Source organism: Dama dama, chromosome 19, assembly GCF_033118175.1.
Source record: "Dama dama isolate Ldn47 chromosome 19, ASM3311817v1, whole genome shotgun sequence".
Lineage (NCBI taxonomy): Eukaryota > Metazoa > Chordata > Mammalia > Artiodactyla > Cervidae > Dama > Dama dama.
In genome coordinates this window covers 36,387,735-36,411,224 of record NC_083699.1, presented here as the reverse complement: position 1 = coordinate 36,411,224, position 23,490 = coordinate 36,387,735, and the positions used below count along the sequence as shown (strand labels likewise).

At 40.0% G+C, this 23,490-nt stretch overlaps 1 protein-coding gene across 2 annotated transcripts; it reads right to left on the bottom strand.

Moving 5' to 3' along the window:
* Positions 1–15,674: 15,674 nt before the first annotated feature.
* LOC133073910 (5-hydroxytryptamine receptor 3E-like) lies at positions 15,675–22,942 on the bottom strand. 2 transcript variants are annotated; one of them, XM_061167892.1, is made up of 9 exons: positions 22,879–22,942; positions 20,710–20,876; positions 20,122–20,166; positions 18,175–18,284; positions 17,851–18,020; positions 16,966–17,126; positions 16,414–16,618; positions 16,012–16,239; positions 15,675–15,904 (listed from the first exon to the last, which is right to left on the bottom strand). In XM_061167892.1, the coding sequence occupies exons 1-9, from the start codon at positions 22,940–22,942 to the stop codon at positions 15,675–15,677; spliced, it is 1,380 nt and encodes a 459-aa protein (XP_061023875.1). The 2 variants fall into 2 exon arrangements, with proteins under 2 accessions (XP_061023875.1, XP_061023876.1); XM_061167893.1 differs by lacking the exon at positions 20,122–20,166.
* Positions 22,943–23,490: the final 548 nt, after the last annotated feature.

The following is a 23,490-nucleotide window of genomic DNA, read 5'->3' as shown; positions in this document are numbered from 1 at the left end:
AGAAGGAGGAGAAAATGGGGAGTTATTTATGGGTATAGCATTTCAGTTTCACAACATGAAAAGAGTTATGTGCAAGGATGGTGGTGATAGTAGCACAACAAAGTGAATGTACTTAAGGCTACTGAACTGTACACTTAAAAATGGTTAAAATAGTAAATTTTGTATTATGTATACTTTACCAAAATAAAAAAATTGGGGGAAAAAAAGCTTTCTGGAAGCCACGAATTAACAAACCACACACATACATACACACACACACATAACACATACAAAAACTACATAACAAAGTAAAAATTTCTTCCTCTACTTTTCTCACTCTATACAACTCCCAGAGTTATAACCATTACATTTCATGGGTATTCTTTCTATTTCCCTGCTAAGTTTATCTATCTAGGCATAGAGTTATATGCCTAAGCACACATACACACACACACCATTTTCATGTATTCAAATATATATATATAAGAGTTCCAGATGTACAAGCTGGATTAAGAAAAGGGAGAGGAACCAAAGATCAAATAACCAACATTCATTGGATCATAGAGAAAGCAAGGGAATTACAGAAAAACATCTACTTCTGCTTCATTGACTATGCTAAAACCTTTGACTGTGTGGATCACAATAAACTGTGGATAGTTCTTAAAGAGATGGGAATACTAGACCACCTTACCTGTCTCCTAAGAAACCTGTATGTGCATCAAGGAACAACAGTTGGAACCAGACACAGAAAAATGGACTGGTTCAAAATTGGGAAAGGAGTATGACAAAGTTGTATATTGTCACCCTGTTTATTTAACTTATATGCAGAGTACATCATGTGAAATATTGGACTGGATGAATTACAAACTTCAATCAAGATTGCTGGAGAAATATCCTCAGATATGCAGATGCAGATTTCTCTCTAATCTCAGAAAGTGAAGAGGGACTAAAAAGCCTCTTGATGAGGGTTAAAGAGGAGAGTGAAAAAGTTGGCTTAAAATTCAACATTCCAAAAACTAAGATCATGGCATCTGGTCCCATCACTTCATGGCAAATAGAAGGGGAAAAAGTGGAAACAGTGACAGATTCTATGTTCTTGGGCTCCAAAGTCACTGTGGACAGTGACTGCAGCCATGAAATTAAGACACTTGCTCCTTGGGAGGAAAGCTATGATCAACCTAGACAGTGTATTAAAAAGCAGAGACATCTCTGTCGACAAAGGTCTGTATGGTCTTTCCAGTAATCATTTAAGGATGTGAGAGTTGGACGCTAAAGAAGGTTGAGTGCTGAAGAATTCGTGTTTTCTTTCAAATTGTGGTGCTGGAGAAGGCTCTATAAAGTCCCTTAGACTGCAAGCAGATCAAACCAGTCAATCCTAAAGGAAATCAGCCCAGAATATTCATTGGAAGAACCGAGGCTGAAGCTGAAGCTCCAATACTTTGGCTACCTGATATAAAGAACTGACTCACTGGGAACGACCCTGATGCTGGGAAAGATTGAAGGCAAAAGGAGAAGGAGGCAACGGAGGATGAGATGGTTAGATAGCATCACCGACTCAATGGACATGAATTTGAGCAAAATCTGGGAGATAGTGAAGAACAGGGAAGCCTGGCATGCTGCAGTCCAAGGGGTCACAAAGAGTCAGACATGGCTTAGCAACTGAACAACAACAATAACAGTATTTACCTCATTAGTTTGTTGTGAGGATTATATGAGATAATATATGAAAAGCTCTTAGAACATTGTTGACATATTATCAATGCAATATAAATGTTAGCTATCATTATTATTATTATTTTGGCTGTACTGTATGGCATGTGGGATCTTAGTTCCCCAAGAAAAAATTGAATCCATGCACCCTGCATTTGCAGTGTGGAGTTTTAACCACTGGACTGCCAGGGAAGTCCAAGTATTATCTGTTATTATGATGATATGTTTTTGTCTGCAATTTAATTTTTATTTAATTTATGGTGGAATGTAGATAAACTATAGCTCTTTTCAATGATTCTGTAACATTCTGTAGTTTGGATATGTCATTATTTGTTTCTCGTCTGATAAACATTCAGATTATTTTTGCAGTTTTTTCTATTATGAATAATGCTGCAACTATTAATAGCATCTTTCTATTGATATCTTTGGGTTTCCCCAGTGATTCAGTGGTAAAGAATCCATCTGCAATGCAGGAGCTGCAGGAATCAGGAGTTTGGTTCCTGGATCATGAAGATCTCCTGGAGGAGGGCATGGCAACCCACTCCAGTACTCTTGCCTGAAGAATCCCATGGATGGAGCAATCTGCCGGGTTATAGTCCATAGGGTTGCAAAGCATTGGACATGACTGAAGTGAATTAGCACATTGATATCTTTGTACATTTGCATTTATTTCTTAGAATTGTCTTTTAAAGTTTTTATTAATTTTTGGCTGTACTGGGTCTTTGTTGCTGTGTGTGGGATTTCTCTAGTTTCAGTGAGCAGGAGGTACTTTTTGTTGTGGTGTGCAGGCTTCTCATTGTAGTGGCTTCTCTTGTTGCAGAGCACAGGCTCTAGGTGCTTGGGCTTCAGCAGTTGTGGCACGTGGGCTTAGCTGTTGTGACCTGTGGGTTCTAGAGCTTGGGCTCAGTAGTTATAGCACATGGGCTTAGTTGCTCCTCGGCATGTAGAATCTTCCTGGACCGGGAATCGAACCCTTGTCCCTTGCATTGGCAGGTAGATTCTTACCCACTGTACCACCAGAGAAGTCCTAGAATTTGTTCTTAAAGGAGAGTGACTAGTTCAAATTGAATTTGATTTCCATGGCAGGGGACACGCTGTTGAATTCACTGGGAAGCCTGCTGAAACTTCATTGCTATTGGTGTTGTGAATACTTAATGCCTATCTATGGAAAATGTGCCATTTTGTCCTGACACAGGTGATGTATGAGAGTACCTGTACCTCTGCAGCCTCATAAACAGAATGTGTTGTCAAAGTTTGGACTTTCTATCAATATATAGGGGAACAAAGTATAGTTTTAATTTGCATTTCTCTTAGTTTGAGTGAAGTTGAACATACTTTCATATGTTAAAAGGCCATTTGTATTGGTCAACCACCAGTTCTAGTTCTTTTTGTAAATTAATATATTGACATTAAGGTTTCAAAATGAGTCTTGAATGTCAACCAGTCTAAAATGTAAGCTCTGTGAAAACTGGGGCCTTCTGTCTGTTTTATTCACTACTGTATGCCAGGTGTCTAGAATACCTGGCACATGGTACATGCTCAGTAAATATTTGCTGAATGAATGACTGGTTGTTGCCAGTCAGTGAGGGAGAGTCTTATTAACTTTAGACTGATAAGTAGAAGTAATTTCAGGCTCCTCCAAGCTGAAGCTTATGCTTTTTGTTTTGTTTTTTAATTGTAGTAAAATACATGTAACAAAATTTACCATCTTGGGACTTCCCTGGTGGTCCAGTGGTTAAGACTCAACTCTTTTACTGCAGGGGGCATGGGTTCTATCCCTGGTTGGGGAACTAAGATCCCATTTGCCGTGACACATGGCCAAAAGTAAATAAAATAAAATGCATCATCTTTTAAAAAATTACCATCTTAACCATTTTAAGTGTACAATTCAGTGGTATTAAGTACATTCACATTGCGGTGCTTCCATCACCACCATCCATCCACAGAACTCTTCATGTTGTGAAACTGAAGCTCTGTATCCATCAAACAATATTAGTAATTTCCCATTCTCTTCTCCCCTATTCTACTGTCTACATGATTTTGACTATTCTAAGTACTTCATTTAAGTAGATTAAGTAGACTCATAGAATATTTGTTCTTTTGTGACTAGTTTATTTCACTTAGCATAATGTGCTCAAGTTTCATTCATGTTATAGCATATGTCAGAATTCCCTCCCTTTATAAGGCTAAATAATATTCCACTCTATGTATACACTACATTTTACTTATCCATTCACTGTGAACCCAAATGAAACAACACTTGGGTTGTTTCCATATTTTAGCTAATCATGAACAATGCTGCTTTGAGCGTGAGTGTATAAGTATCTGAGTCCCTGCTTTCACTTTTTTTGGTTATATATCCAGAAGTAGAATTGCTGGATTGCATGATTTAATCTTAAACCACCATACTGTTTTCCAGCAGCTATACCATTTTGCATTCCCACCTACATGCATAAGGGTTCCAGTTCCTCCATATCCTCACCAAAGCTTGTTATTTTCTTTGAAAAAGTTTTTCTTTTATAATGTCCATCCTTATAGGTGTCAAGCGGTATCTCACTGTGGTTTTGATTTGCATTTCTCTAATGACTCGTGATGTTGAGCATCTTTTCATGTGCTTATTGACCATTTGTTTATGTTCTTTTGAGAAATGTCTATTCAAGTCCTTTGCCCTTTTTAAAATAAATTTTGTTGTTGTTGAGTTGTAGGAGTTCTTTGTATATTCTGGGTATCAATCCCTTGTCAGATATATGATTTTCAAATATTTTCTCCAGTTCTTCAGGTTGCTTTTTTACTCTGTTGGTAGTGTCCCTTGATGCACAAATGTTTTAAATTTTGATGAAGTCCAACTTACCTGTTTTTTTCTTTTGTTGCCTGTCCTTTTGGTGTCATATTCAAGAAGTCACTGCCAACCCTGTGTTTTCTTCTAACTAATTGACACTTTTTTCCTCTCCAGGTTCTACCTGTAAAGATGTCAAAATAATGGTTTGATATGTCCCCTTCAGAGTACCCTTGATACATGTACAAGAGCTGCACTTTTCTAGACACTGCCAAACAGTCAGGGCTCTGGTTTTTGTATGTATTGAGCTGGTAGATTAGGGCACTTTCAGAGTAAATCTTAGGGCTTTTTGTGCTTCTCAGCTGGGCTTACTTGTTGCTTAGTGATTAGAGTTCATGATCTGAGCCACAGTCAGCTCCTGGTCTTGTTTTTGCTGACTATATAGAGCTTCTCCATCTTTGGCTGCAAAGAATATAATCAGTCTGATTTTGGTATTGACCATCTGGTGATGTCTATGTGTAGAGTCTTCTCCTGTGTTGTTGGAAGGGGTGTTTGCTATGACCAGTGCGTTCTCTTAGCAAAACTCTATTAGCCTTTGCCCTGCTTCATTCTGTACTCCAGTGCGAAATTTGCCTGTTACTCCAGATATTTCTTGACTTCCTACTTTTTCATTCCAGTCCCCTATAATGAAAAGGACATCTTTTTTGGGTGTTAGTTCTAGAAGGTCTTGTAGGTCTTCATAGAACCGTTCAACTTCAGATTCTTCAGCATTACTGGTTGGGGCATAGACTTGGATTACTGTGATATTGAATGGTTTGCCTTGGAAATGAACAGAGATCATTCTGTCATTTTTGAGATTGCATCCAAGTACTGCATTTCAGACTCTTTTCTTGACTATGATGGCTACTCCATTTCTTCTAAGGGATTCTTGCCTACAGTAGTAGATATAATGGTCATCTGAGTTAAATTCACCCATTCCAGTCCATTTTAGTTCACTGATTCCTAAAATGTCGATGTTCACTCTTGCCATCTCCTGTTTGACCACTTCCAATTTGCCTTGATTCATGGACCTAACAGTCCAGGTTCCTATGCAATATTGCTCTTTACAACATCGGAATTTACTTCCATCACTAGTCACATCCACAACTGGGTATTGTTTTTACTTTGGCTCTGTCTCTTCATTCTTTCTGGAGTTATTTCTCCACTGATCTCTAGGAGCATATAGGGCATCTACCGACCTGGGGAGTTCATTTTTCATTGTCTTATCTTTTTTTCTTTCCACACTATTCATGGGGTTCTCAAGGCAAGAATACTGAAGTGATCTGCCATTCCTTTCTCCAGTGGACCACATTTTGTCAGAACTCTCCACCATGACCCGTCCGCCTTGGGTGACCCTGCACAGCATGGCTCATAGTTTCATTGATTTAGACAAGGCTGTGGTCCATGTGATCAGATTGATTTGTTTTCTGTGACTGTGGTTTTCATTCTGTATGCCCTCTGATGGAGAAGGAAAAGAGGCTTATGGAAGTTTCCTGATGGGAGAGACCACTCAGGTATGACCTAAATCAAATCCTTTATGATTATACAGTGGAAGTGACAAATAGATTCAAGGGATTAAATCTGTTAGACAGATCTAATGGACTATGGACAGAGGTTTGTGACATTGTACAGGAGGCAGTGATCAAGCCCATCCCCAAGAAAAAGAAATGAAAAAAGCAAAATTGTTGTCTGAGGAGGCCTTACAAATTTCTGTGAAAAGAAGAGAAGCAAAAGGCAAAGGAGAAAAGGAAAGATATACCCATTTGAATGCAGAGTTCCAAAGAATAGCAAGGAGAGATAAGAATGCCTTCCTCAGTGATCAGTGCAAAGAAAGAGAGGAAAACAATAGAATGGGAAAGACTAGAGATCTTTCCAAGAAAATTAGAGCTACCAAGGAAACATTTCATGCAAAGATGGGCACAAATAAAGGACAGAAATGGCATGGACCTAAAAGAAACAAAAGGTATTAAGAAGAGGTGGCAAGAATACACAGAAGAACTATATAAAAAAGATCTTCATGACCCAGATAATCATGATGGTGTGATCACTGGACTAGAGCCAGACATCCTGGAATGCGAAGTCAAGTGGGCCTTAGGAAGCATCACTATGAACAAAGCTAGTGGAGGTGTTGGAATTCCAGTTGAGCTATTTCAAATCCTAAAAGATGATGCTGCAAAAGTGCTGCACTCAATATGTCAGCAAATTTGGAAGACTCAGCAGTGGCCACAGGACTGGAAAAGGTCAGTTTTCATTCCAATCCCAAAAAAGGGCAATACCAAAGGACGTTCAAACTAACACATAATTGCACTCATCTCACATGCTAGCAAAGTAATGCTCAAAATTCTCCAAGCCAGCCTTCAACAGTACGTGAACTGTGAACTTCCAGATGTACAAGCTGGATTTAGAAAAGGCAGAGGAACCAGAGATCAAATTGCTAACATCCGCTGGATCATCAAAAAAGTGAGAGAATTCCAGAAAAACATCTACTTCTGCTTTATTGACTATGTCAAAGCCTTTGACTATGTGGATCACAACAAGCTGTGGAAAATTCTTAAAGAGATGGGAATACTAGACCCCCTGACCTGCCTCTTGAGAAATCTGTATGTAGGTCAAGAAGCAACAGTTAGAACTGGACAGGGAACAACAGATTGGTTCCAAATCAGGAAAGGAGTATGTCAAGGCTGCATGTTGTCACCCAGCTTATTTAACTTATATGCAGAATACATCATGAGAATTGCTGGACTGGATAAAGTACAAGCTGAGATCAAGATTGCCGGATGAAATATCAATAACTTCAGATATGCAGATGACACCACACTTATGGCAGAAAGTGAAGAACTAAAGAGCCTCTTGATGAAAGTGAGAGAGGAGAGTGAAAAAGTTGGCTTAAAACTCAGCATTCAGAAAACTAAGGTTATGGCATCTGGTCCCATCACTTCATGGCAAATACATGGGGAAAAAGTGGAAACAGTGACAGATTTCATTTTATTGGGCTCCAAAATCAGTGCAGATGGTGACTGCAGACACGAAATTAAAAGATGCTTGCTCCTTGGAAGAAAAGTTATGACCAAACTAGGCAGCATATTAAGAAGCAGAGACATTACTTTGCAAGCAAAGGTCCATCTAGTCAAAGCTATGGTTTTTCCAGTAGTCATGTATGGATATGAGAGTCGGATTATAAAGAAAGCTGAGCGTTGAAGAATTGATGCTTTTGAACTGTGGTGTTGGAGAAGACTCTTGAGAGTCCCTTGGACTGCAAGGAGATCCAACCAGTCCATCCTAAAGGAAATCAGTTTTAAATATTCATTGAAAGGACTGATGCTGAAGCTGAAACTCCAATACTTTGGCCACCTGATGGGAAAAACTGACTCATTGGAAAAGACCCTGATTCTGGGAAAGATTGAAGGCGGGAAAAGAAGGGGACGACAGAGGATAAGATGGAGGGATAGCATCACCAACTCAATGGACATGAGTTTGAGTAAGCTCTGGGAGTTGGTGATGGACAGAGAAGCCTAGAGTGCTGCAGTCCATAGGGTCATAAAGAGTCGGACACAACTGAGCGATGGAACGGAACTGAATTGAACTGATCAGAGCCAATTATTCATCTCCGTGAGTGTTTATTTTTTCTAGTTTCTTTTAGCTCTGGAGTCATTGTTCTGAAAGTTGAGGATTCTTTTTTTTTTTTTTTTCGAGGATTCTTAATATGCTATCAGATAGCTTAGATTTTTACTGTTCATGTCCTAGCTTGCTGGACTCTCTCTTTTTTATTATCACCTCCAGAGATGTAACTAGTCTCCAGAGGTATGACAGTTCTCTTTGTCCAGGCTGAGAGTTGAAGAAAAATATTTTTTAAACTTTCTCAAAAGCTCAGTTGAAACAGGTTGAGATCATTCAATAGAAACTTCACTTAAAAAGTTAAGGGAGGAGAAGGGCAGAGAAAACAGAAAATAAAAGTGTTCTTTGGCTAGGCCCTGAAATACTGCAGAGTGGTTTATGGAATTAGGCAACACCACCCCCTAGAGGTCATTGTTGTCCACCAACCAACTCACCAATTGTTAGACTGCTGAGCCTGAATGGCAAAGGCTAAATAAATATGAAATGCCGGGCTGGTTGAAGCACAAGCTGGAATCGAGATTGCTGGGAGAAATATCAATAACCTCAGATATGCAGATGACACCACCTTTATGGTGGAAAGCAAACAAGAACTGAAGAGCCTCTTAATGAAATTGAAAGAGGAGAGTGAAAAAGTTGGCTTAAAACTCAACATTCAGAAGACTAAGATCATGGTATCTGGTCCCATCTCTTCATGGCAAACAGATGGGGAAACAATGGAAACCGTGACAGACTTTATTTTCTTGGGCTTCAAAATCTCTGTGGATGGTGACTGCAACCATGAAATTAAAAGACGCTTGCTCTTTGGAAGAAAAGCTATGACAAACCTAGACAACATACTAAAAAGCAGCGACTTAGCGACTGAACAACAACTACTAAGATGTTGAGTATCTTTTCATGCTTATTGGTCACTTGCATGTCTTCTTTGATGAAATATCTATTCAGATTCTTTGCTCCTTTTATTTATTTTTTTCATATATTTTTATTAGTTGGAGGCTAATTAATTTACAATATTGTAGTGGCTTTTGCCATACATTGACATGAATCAGCCATCGATTTACATGTGTTCCCCATCCTGAACCCCCCTCCCCCCTCCCTCCCCATTCCATCTCTCTGGGTCATCCCAGTGCACCAGCCCCGAGCACTTGTCTCATGCATCCAACCTGGACTAGCGATCTGTTTCACTCTTGATAATATACATGTTTCGATGCTGTTCTCTCAGATCAGCCCACCCTTGCCTTCTCCCATAGAGTCCAAAAGTCTGTTCTATACATCTGTGTCTCTTTTTCTGTCTTGCATATAGGGTTATCATTACCATCTTTCTAAATTCCATATATATGTGTTAGTATACTGTATTGGTGTTTATCTTTCTGGCTTACTTCACTCTGTGTTATGGGCTCCAGTTTTATCCATCTCATTAGAACTGATTCAAATGTATTCTTTTAAATGGCTGAGTAATATTCCATTGTGTATATGTACCACAGCTTTCTTATCCATTCGTCTGCTGATGGGCATCTAGGTTGCTTCCATGTCCTGGCTATTATAAACAGTGCTGCGATGAACACTGGGGTACACGTGTCTCTTTCAGTTCTGGTTTCCTTGGTGTGTATGCCCAGGAGTGGGATTGCTGGGTCATATGGCAGTTCTATTTCCAGTTTTCTAAGGAATCTCCACACTATTCTCCATAGCGCCTCAATTCCAGAAAAATAAATGACCCAATCAAAAAATGGCCAAAGATCTAAACAGACATTTCTCCAAAGAAGACATACAGATGACTAACAAACACATCAGCATCAGTCATTATCAGAGAAATGGAAATCAAAACCTCAGTGAGGTACTATTACACGCCAGTCAGAATGGCTGCTATCCAAAAGTCTACAAGCAATAAATGCTGGAGAGGGTGTGGAGAAAAGGGAAGCCTCTTACACTATTGGTGGGAATGCAAAATCTTTGCTCCTTTTAAAATCAGTTATTTGTCTATTGCTGAGTTTATAAGAAATGTTTGGGTTTTTTTGGCTTCGCCATGGGGCATGCAGGATCTCAGTTCTCTGACCAGGGATCAAACTCTGCACACAAAAGTGCAGAGTCTTCAAATATTTTCTTCCTCTCCCTTTCTTGATGGTTTGTTTTAGCTGTTGCATCTAGGTTTAGAGATCCGCTCTGAGTTAATTTTTGTGTATGGTGTGAGATAGGGATCCAAACTCATTCTTTTGCATGTTGATATCTAGCTGTCCCATCACCATTTGCTGAAAAATATTTATTTTACCTATTGAATTGTCTTGGTCCATTTGTAAAAAATTTTTTTTTTCATTTGTAAAAATTAATTGATCATAAATGTTAGGGTTTATTTCTGAACTCCCAGTTCTGTTTCATTGCTCTATATGTCTTTCTTTGTGTTAGTACCACAATATCTTGATTATTGTACTCTGTAGTAAGATTTTTAAAAAGATTTATTTGTTTATTTATGCTGTGCTGGGTGTTCATTGCTATGCAGAGCTTACTCTAGTTGTGGTGAGCAGGGGCTACTCTCTAGTTGCGGTGTGTGGGCGTCTCACTGTGGTGGCTTCTCTTGTTGCAGAACATGGGCTCTAGGGTGTACAGGCTTCAGTAGTTGTGGTGCATGAGCTTAGTTGTGCCGCAGTCTGTGGAATCTTCCTAGACCAGGGATTGAATGCATGTCCCCTATATTGGCAGGCAGATTCTTAACCACTGGTCTGCCAGGGAAGTCCTTTTTTAAAAAATAATTCTTAATTTTATTTTCAAGTTGTTTATTGCTAATGTATATAAATACTTTTTTTGTATATTGATCTTGTATCTTATTATCTTGTTGAACTCATTCATTAGTTCTAATAGATGTTGTAGTGAATTCCTTCAGATTTTCTATTTATAAGATCCTATCAAAAAAAAAAAAGATCCTATCATCTGCCAATATAGTTTTATTTCTTCTTTTCCAATTTCTGCCTTTTATTTATTTTTATTGCCAATTGCCCTGGCTAACACTCAGTACAGTGTTGAATAGAAGTGGGAAAAATGGGCATCCTTATTTTATTCCCAATTTTATGGGAAAAAGTTTCAGTGTTTTGCTATTTACTGTCATGACAGCAGGTTTTTCACAGATGCACTTTATCAGGTAGAGGAATTACCATTCTATTTTCAGTTTGTCGATTATTTTTATACTGAAAGGTGTTGGATTTTTGTTAAATGCATTCTCTGCATCTATTGAATTGACCATGTAGGTTTTGCCCTTTGTTCTTTTAATATAGTACTACATTAATAGTTTTTTTGATGTTAAATCAACCTTGTATTGTTGGGATAAATTCTACTTGCTTATGGTGTATAATCCTCTTGATGTGTTGCTGGATTTCAGTGTGTAAGTACTTTGATGAGAATCTTTGTATTTATGTTCATAAGGGATATTGATCTTTAGTTTTCTTTTTGTAATATCTTTGTCTGATTTTAGCATCTGGGTAATAACACTGGTCTCAGAATTATTTGTGAAATATTCCCTCTGCTTCTAATTTTTGAAAGAGATTGTGTAGAATTGATATTAATTATTCTTTACATATTTGACGGAACTCACCAATGAGGCTCTCTGGGTGTGTGGGAAGTTTTTTTTCAAGTTTTTATAGTCATTTTAGGTTTGTTTGATATTTTATCATGATTAAATTGAAGTTATATACCTTAAATCTCTTTATAGATCCCTTCTTTTGCTCTCTCTTATATTTGCAATTTGTGGGGCAAAAAAGTTTTGAATGATGCAACATTTAATGGCTCACTTTCAAAAGTGACTATATAGCAAGATAATAGGCACTTTGAGAGTGAAAGTAATATCTATGTATTTTTATATCCCTCTTTAGCATATAAAGGACCAGGCCTCTCTGTTTCTACAGAGAAACAAAATATATATTTTCTGAAGAAAAAAATAGAGAGAAATCTTTAGATGTTAAGAAATAGACTCTAGGGACTTTCCCGGTGGCTCAGTGCATGGGAAGACTACACTTCCAATGTAGGGGGCATGGGTTTAATCCCCGGTTGGCGATCTAAGATTCTATATGTTGCACAGTCAAAACATTAAAAAAAAAAAAAAAAAAAAAGGAGAGAAATTGACTCTTGTGATTGTAGAGGCTAAATCTGTAACATAACCTGAAAGATTGGAAATTTAGGTAAGAGTTGATTTGAAGTGCTGAATTTGAGATCTACAGACCAGACCAGGAGGCTGGAAACTCAGTCAGGGTTTCTGTGTTGTAACTCTACTTTATTAAGGTATAATAGACAAATACGTTGCATTCTTGAGTAAGAATTCCTTCATCAGAAACATCAGTCTTTGCTCTTAAGATCTTCAACTGATTGGATGAGGCTAACCCACATTTTGGAGGGTAATTTGCTTTAAAGTCTGTTGATTATAAATGTTAATCACAGCAACGTTCAGACTATTTTTTGACCAGACAACTGGGTACTATAGCCTAGCCAAATAGACACGTAAAATTAACCATCTCAATTACCAAGATGGATATTTAGGACAGAGGCTCCTACTGAAGTAGAAAGGTTAAAAAAAAAAAAAAAAGGAGAAAGAGAAGATAATGTTTAAGGTATTTGATCAAAACATTTAAAGACTTTATGAGAGTAAAAAATGTGTTTTTTATTTTTTTCTTATAATATTATTTATTTATCTATTTCTGTGCTGAGTCTTTGTAGCTGCGCGGGCTTTTCGCTAGTGTTGACTAACAGGGGCTACTCTCTCGCTGCAGTGTGCAGGGTTTTCATCGCGGTGGTTTTTCTTGTTGCAGAGCATGGGCTCTAGGGTACACGGACTTCATTAGTTGCGGCATGTAGGCTCAGTAGTTGCAGCTCCCAGGCTCTGGAGCATAGGCTCAATAGTTGTGGCACACGGGCTTAGTTGCTCTGCGGCATGTGGGATCTTCCCGGATCGGGGATCAAATTCATGTCTCCTGCCTTGGCAGGCAGATTCTTTACTACTGAGCCACCAAGGAAGCCCTTCCCAAAGTGTTTTTAATTAAAACATTCGATAGGTGAACTACGAGTAGAAATGGTCACTACTGAGGACCGAATTGGTTGTCTGGAAGATTGATTATAACACAAAACCAACCTACAAAGAAAGGAGGGCATGATGAAAAAGAGCTTGGAGGGCAGATCTGCTAACCTGTGATTAGCAGAAATTCCAGCACAGAAAAAGATTAGATGGAGGGCAGTGTTGCTTAAAATGAACTGTCTTGGTGGGGAATCAATATAATAATTTAGTTTTGGAAATTAATGAAAATATATTGGTCTAATTATAGTTGTTAGGAACATAATCATGAAAGTACTTAAAAAGTATTATAGGAGTTAAAATTTATAGGAGGAAAAAAATTAATAAAAATTAGACCGAGCCAGCAAAAGCGAGGAAATGGCAAATAGAGAAAACAACACCAAGGAATATAAATCATAAACATAAAATGTATGGAAGGAATAAAACCAACTGTATTTTTTCTAAATGTAAACAAAGCTGAATCCATTTATCAAAAGAAATATTGAATTAAATAAAATCCAGCTTTATGTTGTTTATATAACTTCATCAAAAGTAAAGTGACAAGGAAAGGTGGAAATGAATACCTGAAAGATGCACAAGAAAATGGGGAGCTTGGTGGCTGGAAACAAAGATGGAAGGGAGACATGTTTTACTCTTTTGTGCCTTTTAATATTTGTACCTTGTATGCATAATAGTTTTTCAAAATTAACCAAGAATTAATAAAATAAATATGCAAAAATATTCTGCCTGCCAATGCAGGAGATTCAAGGGACTAGGATTTGGTCCTTGGGTCGGGACAATCCCCTGGAGTAGGGAATAGCAACCCACTCCAGTATTCTTGCCTAGAAAATTCCATGGACAGAGGGCTACAGTCCATGGAGTAACAAAGAGTTGGATACGACAGCACGCGCACACACACACACACACACACACACACACACACACACACACACAAAGCTAGAGTGGCAACGTTATTATCATACAAATGGAAATGAAGTTCAGAACACATTGAATGAAATAGATAGTGCCATTATTTAAGGATAAAATCAGGGACAATTCAAGATATAATAACCATACACTTTTATGCATCTTATGAGGTAGCAGTCAAGCATATAAAAGAAAAACTACAACTACTCAGAGAATTTGAATAAAATAGCACACACGGAGAGGATTTAAATGATTCAATCAATAAGTTCTATTTACAGAAGTACATGTAAATAAGGAATATATACTTTTTAATGTCCTGAAACAGAAAATCAATCATGAATCCAGCCAGAAAGAAATTTTATAAATTCAGAAAGTTTCTAAAGTCCGTGATCTCTGATGATAATCCAGGAAACTAGAAATTAACAATGAAGAGAGAACACTAGCAAAACCCACTTATCCATGGATATAAGAAACACTTTCCTAAATAGGTTTTAGACCAAGGAGGAAATAAAAACTCAAGTTATGAACTGTCCAGGAACTAATAAAGAGGAGAACATTTCATTCTAAAACCTATAGGATACAGCTCAAACTGTGTCAGAGTAAAATTTATAGGAAGACTGAGAATATTTTAACTGAGAATTCAACTTAGAAAATTAAAGAATAAAATAAAACAATAAATTAGGAGAGTATTAAATTGAAGTTAGTGTAAGAAAATGAAAAAGATGAATAAAAGTATCTATGAGTAAGAAGGGCTTCCCTGGTAGCTCAGCTGGCAAAGTGTGCAATGTAGGAGACCCCGGTTCAGTTCCTAGGTCAGGAAGATCCCCCTGGAGAAGAGATAGGCTAACCATTCCAGTATTCTTGGCCTTCCCTGGTGGCTCAGTCTGTAAAGAATCTGCCTGCAATGAGGGAGGCCTGGGTTTGATCCCTGGGTTGGGAAGATCCCTTGGAGGAGGGCATGGTAACCCACTCCAGTATTCTTGCCTGGAGAATCCCATAGGCAGAGGAACCTGGTGGGCTACAGTCCATGGGGTTGCAAAGAGTTGGACATGACTGAAGTGATTTAGCACACACACGAGTAAGAAATACATCTTTAAAAATGCCTAAGAAAATTAAAACTTCTAATACAGGACATTTGTCACTTTGAATTGTCATCAAAGCTTTATTGCAGGCAGAGGGATACACAGATGATATTTTGAAACTATCAGTCCTGGATAGTTAACTTTTTATCCCAAAACATGACAAAAAGCCAGAGTTGTCTGCAAAATGATTTATTGGGGCCAGTTAAGCAGGCAGAGGAGGTAGAACTGCTAAGCAGAAGATATAAAGGGGAGCCCAGAATCTCATGGGAGGGCTGAGGGAAGCCAACAGAATGCAGGAACAGAGGAATTGTTCTTGTTTTAGCTGTAATTGGGTTGAGACTGACCGGCAGGGCTGGATTGAGATGCATGGAATGTAGCAGGAAACTTGATCATCTTTGGGGTCAAAGCAGTCAGTACTCAAGACACAAAGCACAAAGCACAAGACTCAAGCACAAAGACCTGGCGACCCCTGGAGGCCAGAGCAACTCTGAGCTGGATGTGCGGGAGCGGACAGATGTCATGCCTAGGTGTTCCAGAGGATGATGACTGTGACAACGGAAGTGGCCAAGAAGAGCAGGTAGAGGCAGAAGAGCAAGGTGTCCATCATGTGGCTGAACTGCACCCACAGGCTGACCAAGTGCTGCTTTTGAGCCCTGTCTTCCTGCTGGGCCCTTGTGGACCCAGGGCATCCATTTAGCTCTGTCTCTCTGGGACCTGGCAACTTTCCCACCAACTCCATGGGCTCCTTCACACCTATGGAGAGACAGAGACTCAGCCATGGGCCACCAGGGTCAACTGGGGAATTGTGGGGGCAGGGAAGACGGTAGGAGCAGAAAAGCGGAGGTGATGGAAGAGGAAGCCTGGGCAGTGCTGATTTCCCTCACCAGGCAGGTCGTCAAGGCCTGTGTTTCCCTTCTGGGGCACAGCAGGGCAGCATGTCCTTGGGCTGGTGCAGTGTAGAAGCAGGAAATGGAGCCAGCGAGGCACAGGTGGAGGCTGGGTGGTGGCCAGGTGCAGCAGGTAGGAGATGAAGATGGTCTCCAGCAGGCTGAGCACCATCAGGGACAGACACAGGGCAAAGTAGACACCTGGAGGGAAGTTGGGCCTGCCTGAGGGCCAGAGGCACCAGCCAGGACTTCGTTCTTCTCTTCCAATCCCACCCTGGGAAGCAAAGCCTCTTTTGCCCAATATATTTCCCTTCCCTGAGCCAGTTCAGCCAGTCCCTCCCACCCTTCTCTTCTCAAGAGCTGAAGGGGCCATACTGATGAGGGGGGTGCCACTGGCAGGGAGTAAGTCATTCATCATGAGCAGGAAGACATTGTAGCCCAGCAGAAGAGTTATCTTGAATGGGGCACGGTTCTCGCTTCCTGCTGGCAGATAGAAGCTGAGGGCATCAATGGTGACCAGAAAGCTACTGGGTACCAGGAGATTCATAATGTAGAGTTTGGGTCTGCGCCTGATGGCCACCTGGTGAGAGGGAGAGGAAGGTAAGTGAATATGGGATTCAGAGGCTGCTTGGGATAGTAGTGACCGTTTCTGTCTCTGCCATTCTCATTGGTCTCTTATCACTCTGGTATCTGGAGCTGTGCAGACAGCTTCATAATTTGGTGTAGAACTTGCTGAGGAAGAGTTAGATTAGAGCCATAAGCTTTAGGAAGGAGTGTGTGGCTGGGCAGCAAGAAGAGAGGGTTCTGGTCTCTGGCAGAAGTGGTAAGATTGAGAAACCCTGAAACTTGGGAGATATCCATTTGGTGGAGATTGTAGGCAGCTCTACAAGCAAGAAGGAAGGAAAAAACAAAGGCCTCTGAGCTCACATAGAAGATGATCTGATCATACAGGTTGGTGCCCACAGACTTCTTTGGGGTGGCCTTGTTGATGCCCAGGAGCTCCCATTCTCCATGGGTCTGAATGATGTCCTGGGATGTGTCTGTTATTTCCCACACTTCTTTCTCCATGCCCAGCGATATGTACTCCACTGAAAGGAAGAGCCAAATAATTTTCCAAAGATAGTCTCCTATTGACTCAACTGTACTCTTTTCCCATCCTTTCATTCAACAATTTTTTAAAGTTCTTTATAAAAAATATTTATTTATTAATTTGGCTGCATTGGGTCCTAGTTGTGGCATGTGGGCTTAGTTGCTCCAGGGCATGTGGGATCTTAGTTCCCCAACCAGGAATTGAACCTATGTCCCCTACACTGGCAGACAGATTTAATCACTGAACCACCAGGGAAGTCTCTCAGCAAATAGTTTTGAGTGCCTACCATATGTCAGGAAATTTGCTAGGATCTGGGGATGGAAATGCACAGTATTTTCCCAACTCTCTAGGAAATAGTTTATGGAAAATATTTAAGCATCCAAACACTTAATCTTTGCTGCCCTTGGTCACTGTGCATGCTATGTCACTTCAGTCATGTCCTACTCTTTGCGACCCTATGGACTGTAGCCTGCTAGGCTCCTCTGCCCATGAGATTCTCCAGGCAAGAATACTGGAGTGGGTTGCCATGCCCTTCTCCAGGGGATCTCCCTGACCCATGGATCGAACCTGTGTCTCCTGCATTGCAGGCAGATTCTTTATTGCTGAGACACCAGGGAAGCCCATTTGTCACCCTTTATTCATAATTTTTTTATACATTATTTTCTGTTGCTTTATTTGTTGCTCTTATTCACTCCTATCCCTAAGACTCTACTTCAGCTCACCTGTGTAGAGAAATGAGCTGAAGGTGAGGGTGCAGTTCTGCTGGTCAAAGGGGAAGTAGAAGATGTTCAGGTTACAGATGCTCACCACCTTCATGGGTTTCTTATACCTGATGCGACCTTCATTACTTATGAATGCCTTGAGGCCTTTTGGAGTCTTATCCACATCCATGCTGTAAGAGGAATGAGGTGGGAGGCAGGAGAAATGTTTTTTCTTCTTACCCATCTACTCCTTTCTCAGCCATGTAAGACCACTTACAGTGGCCTTTGGTAGATTGTGCACCATTGTTGCCAGAAGGCGGGACTTCCCCAGCCCTTAATACACACAATTCAGTGATGAAAATGTCTGGGAGCCATAGGTTCTTGGTTGCCACACTGATCTTCGAGATGCCCTCACACTCCTCTGGGTTCCAACTGATAAATGGGTTGTCCCAGACCTAGAGCCCAGATGGAGGAGAGGTGAGAGCCTGATAGGAATCAGGGTTATTTTCTCTGCCTTTTAAATTTTTCTTTAAAATAGAAGCTATAAAGTATTTCAAACACATAGAAAAGTATATAAAATAATGTAACAAACATCAGTGTATCTACCACCCAACTTGTGGAGTCAGTATTCTGATAAATATATTTTGGCTTTTTTTCAAGAAATAAGAATTGCAGATAGAATTGAAGCTCCTTATGTCCATTTTTTCATAAACTTTGATCCCTCTGCTTTCTCACTTCTGTGGGAAATTACTGGTGATCAGAGAAATCCTGTCCTTTCTGCAGAAGGGTTGAGATTCAGAGTTGAAAGGTCAGTGGCTCAGCCTCTCTGAGATAGAATTGCCTTTGTGTGAAATAAGGGGAGGGGGGTAGTGGGATTGAATGAAATTAGGCATGTGAAAGGATTTTGTGTACTGTAATGCTATTTTTAGGTATTATGTATTAGTCTCAAGGATAGTTTTAACTGTCTTCTAGGCGCCTTTGATCAGTTTCTACTGCAAGGATACCTTGAACAAGTCCTTGGGTTCTATGAAGCCAAGAGACTTGATGGTCTTCCTCTCCTTGGCAGGTGCAAGGCACCTTCCTTTCTTGTCTCTGGGATGACCTTTCCAAATTCTCCTTTCCAAAGCTGGTGACCTTCTCTGGAAACTGTTTTCAAGGACTATCCAATTCTGAGGCCTGGGGTGACTTGTCTATTCTCAGGGCATTTACAATGTCAGCAGCTGCAGTTTGTGGAACCACAGCCAGAACAAAGGGATACATGCACATTAAATAAAAATTTATACTAGACCAGCGCTTCTCATATCTAACTGTGCATATGAAATACCTGGGGACTGTGTTGAAATGCAGATTCTGCTTCAGTAAGTAGGGTGACTAATTCATCCTGGTTTGCTGGAGACTTGGATTTAGCAAAATTACATTTTCTGAGAATTCCTCAGTCTTGGACATGCTGGGATTGTTAGTCTCACTAGGAGGGGTCCTAGATCAAGTGCATTTCTAAGCTTCCAGGTGGTGCAATCAGCCAGTGCTCCCCATCTGGGAGCCACACTTTGAGAGCAAGATTAGGTGATCATGACTGTTCTTCCACTCCTCTCTCCTTCCCTTCAGCTGGTCTTTTCAAGTTGGAAACTGAAGTCATTTACTTTGATTTTCCCTCTCATTTTCTAATTAAAGAACTTAAGGTAGAAATTTTCCAAAGTTATATTGGGTTGGCCCAAAGTTTTGTTCTCTAACGTCTTACAGAAAAATGTGAATGAACTTTTTGGCCAACCCAATACTTTAGCTACATCTACTAGACTTTCATATGTAATCTTCTTCTTTTTAATTTCTACTTAGTTGTTTATTTTCTCTTTATGCCAACATATTTTATAAATTTAATTTTAAATTTCTAAGAAATAAGATTTTGGGGAAGGGGGCTACTCTTTGTATTTTGTATTATAGTCAGAGATTGTGGTCTAGATAATTTTTGCTTTCCTTCCTTTCCTTCTCGGTGGCCAAAAATGTGGTCAGTTTAGGGGAATATTCCATCTGTGTCAAAAAGATTATGCATGATCACTGTACAAAGTTTGATATGTTTATTAAATCAAGTTTATTAAAAATTACTATATGTTTATTCTTTTTTGACTTGATTTTTGAAAGCAGTTTATTGATGCCTTTCACCATGCTTGTAGATTTTTAAATTTCTCTCTCATGTGTTTCAAAGTTATGTTTTGGGATACCTAAAGGGTCATAATCTTTGTTTAAAGTCCATTCTGACTGTAAATAAAGGGAGAGAATAAACAGTGTTGGTCTTACCATTTCCAGCCACAGAAATGATGACAAGAGCTGTAACTGTTCATCCTGTCAAAAGAATTTCCTGTTTCCAGTATGTTGGTGGTACAAAGTCTGTGCCTCCCACCCATTGCTCATTTTTGTTTATCAAGCCCCAAGGTGTGAAAGCTGTGCTGTGGTCAAGTCCAACATTACAGGTCAAGGACAGAATCTTGATCAAAACATATGTTAGGCCATGGGCAGAAGAGATCATGGCAGGACTGGATTAGAGTAGTGCTTCTCAACCCTGGCTCTATCTTTGAATTACTTGATAAGTTAAAAAAATTCTGATGCCCATGTTTCATCCAGTCAGAACTTCTGAAGTGGACCTGGACATTGGTGTACAGCCAGAGAAGAGAGTCATGTGGGTGACAAGAACAGAAACTATCTTCCATGTATGGTTATACCTCATCCTGCTGAACTGGATAGAACTTCTTTGGGATCCCCACAGGGCACATGCTTATAGCAATGATGGAGGAAGCTTCAGTGTGTGGTTAGGGGTTTGGGGGTTGCCTTGCTGGGAGCTGGGAAAAGGTTAAGCATACTAAGGAGAGCTAGAGAGTCAGTACTCACCACATCTAGGATGGCAGACACAGTGAAGGAGATGTTGACTATGGTGGGGATGCTGTAGTTGATGACTGGACGGAAGGCCTTTCTCTCAAACACTGAATCCAGAGCAGTGGTATACAACCCATTCTGGCCAAACCCTGTGCAGTTGATGGTGAAAGTACTGCCTCTTCCTGTAGTCAACATAGAACATGTGAGAATTAGGGGAGAACACTTATGTTCCCTATATGAGAGGATCCCAGGTCAGGAGCTTGGGGGTAGCCTGTGATATTAATGATAGTGAAGTCGCTCAGTCATGTCTGACTCTTTACAGCCCCATGGACTGTAGCCTACCAGGTTCCTCTGTCCATGGGCTTTTCCAGGCGAGAATACTGAAGTGGGTTGCCATTTCCTTCTCCAGGAGATCTTCCCAACCCAGGGATTGAACCTGGGTTTCCCACATTGTAGGCAGATGCTTCACCGTTTGAGCCACCAGGGAAGTCAATATTAATGATACCTAATATTTATTGAGCATTGACAGTGTGTCAGATATAGTTCAAGCCCCTTAAATGGATTACCTTATTTTTTAATCCTCCCAAGCCCCTGTCAGGTAGAAACTATTTTTATCCTCATGTAATATATGAATTAACTGAGTTGCCATAAGAGGAAGTAAATTTCTGCAGTCAAACAGATCATAAGAGGCAGAAACTGGACTTGATCCAAGCCCAGGTTTGTTTAATACTGCTCTACCATATACCCCCAGGAATGAGATGGAGAATAGGGGAAAAGGATCACCATGATCCAGGTGCCAGGCACTTCCCACAAGTTGAGGAAGGAAGGGTTGGGCTGGAAGGCAAATGATAGAAACTAACGTGGTGAGCTGAATTAGGGCTCTGGGCTCCTTGCTAATGTTTCTTTCTCCATGCAAAGCATGCCCAAATCTTTATGCAAACTGAGCCCTGGGGCAGCAATAGCCATCATAGAGAATTACATTCCTGGGGCCCCAAAGAGAACACATTTGTTTCACCTTAACCACCCCAACCTTCCTTCTCCCTATTTTGCCACTCAACTGTGTATCAGCCTTCTAGTTTGAGCTTTTGAGGTGTTGTCTTCCCCTTTCTTCTGACTATTAAAGATTCTAATTTTCTACCAATGCAAATTTATTAGAGAAGTAACAACCTGGAATGAGAAAGATGGTTAGTGACCTCTGTGATGAGAACATCAAGCCTTATCTTTTCCCAGAGTGACTGCTTTCCAGGCAAATCCTTGGATCATTCTGTGAGCAATGAATATTCATTTGTCAATCACTGTGAGTGGCCAGAGAAACATTTATCATGTTTTTTACTGCCTAGACTAGGTGTACAATTTGTGTTTCTTCTCTGCACTGGCCTCTAAAGCACCTCTTGTTCAGTCCTCTCCTCATTGAATCTTCTTAAGCCCCTATCAGTTAGAAACTATACTTTTGTCTTCCTACACCTCGCCCTTATTCAAAAGTCACATGACAACCTAAGGGGGTAAAATGCCATTTATTGGCACCTATCAAATGCCGGGCACTGTGTGGTCTCTCTCATTGAATCCTCACAACACTTCAAGGTTGCCCTATTTTACAGATGAGAAAATGGGAGCTCTGAGAAGTCAAGCAATTTGCCCAAGGTTACACAGGTAGCCAAGTGAGGGACCAAAATTCAAACGCAGACCTTCTAGCGCTCAATCCCATGTTCTTTCCAGTATACCATGTTAACTTCAGTATACCAGTAAAGCACACTGTAGCTTTACTTTCCACCTGCTGCTCTCTGACATCTTCCCTAACCTAGAGCACTTGGATGCAGTAACTAGTGGGGAAGTTATGGCTGAAATTGGGCCCTTTGCTGCAATGGGGTAGGTTTCAGAGCTATAGAGAGAAAGACTTAACACCTGCGCATAGAAAGATGGATAGTCAAGGAGGTTAAATGGTAGAGAAAACAATTGGGGATGGTTCATGAAAAAAAAGTAGACGAGTCCTTATGTAGCATGTCAACAGAAGGGGATCTTATATCTTTCAGAGAAGGAGAGCCTATTTGGATATTATGGTAACATAGTTATGAAATAACTATGCCCACCTTAGATAATTTCTAGAAGTTGGAAATTTGAAAGCACATCTTAGGTGTTCTCCTAGAGAGGGTCCTTGCTTCTTTTCCTGTGTTGCCCATTTCTTACCTGGAAGCAGAAGACTGAGAATAAGGTAGGAGAGTCTCTCCCTGTGGAACCAACTTCTGTCCATCTTCTTTGTCTAAATTCTCCTATGAGCCTGTACCAGGACCCAAGAATTCCCAGATTAAGAGAGCACAGGCCACACCTAGAGTCTAACTTTGAATACTGATAGGACTAACTGACCACGGACATTTGTAACCTTGGAAACAGAATTCTGGTTGTCTTGTCATTGCCCTTGCTTGAGGTTTAAGGCTTCTCTCTCAGATGTTTCACTACAACATGTGTGGTTGTGGATTATCTGATATTTACTATCTTCAGATCTTGGTGTGATCTCTCAGTCTGTAGATTCATCTCTTTAATTCTGGAAAGTTCTCAGTTATTAAAAAACATTGTATTTTTTCTATTCTCTCTTATTAGACATATATTGGATAATTCCTTCTTTTTTTTTCTTTCTTTTATTTTTATTAGTTGGAGGCTAATTACTTTACAGATAATTCCTTCTATCTCAACATGCCCCTTAACCTCTTTTATTAGTTTCCTATAGTTTTTATGACAAATCACAAACTTACTGGCTTAAAAAAACCTCTATTTGTTATTTTACAGTTCTGTAAACCAGAA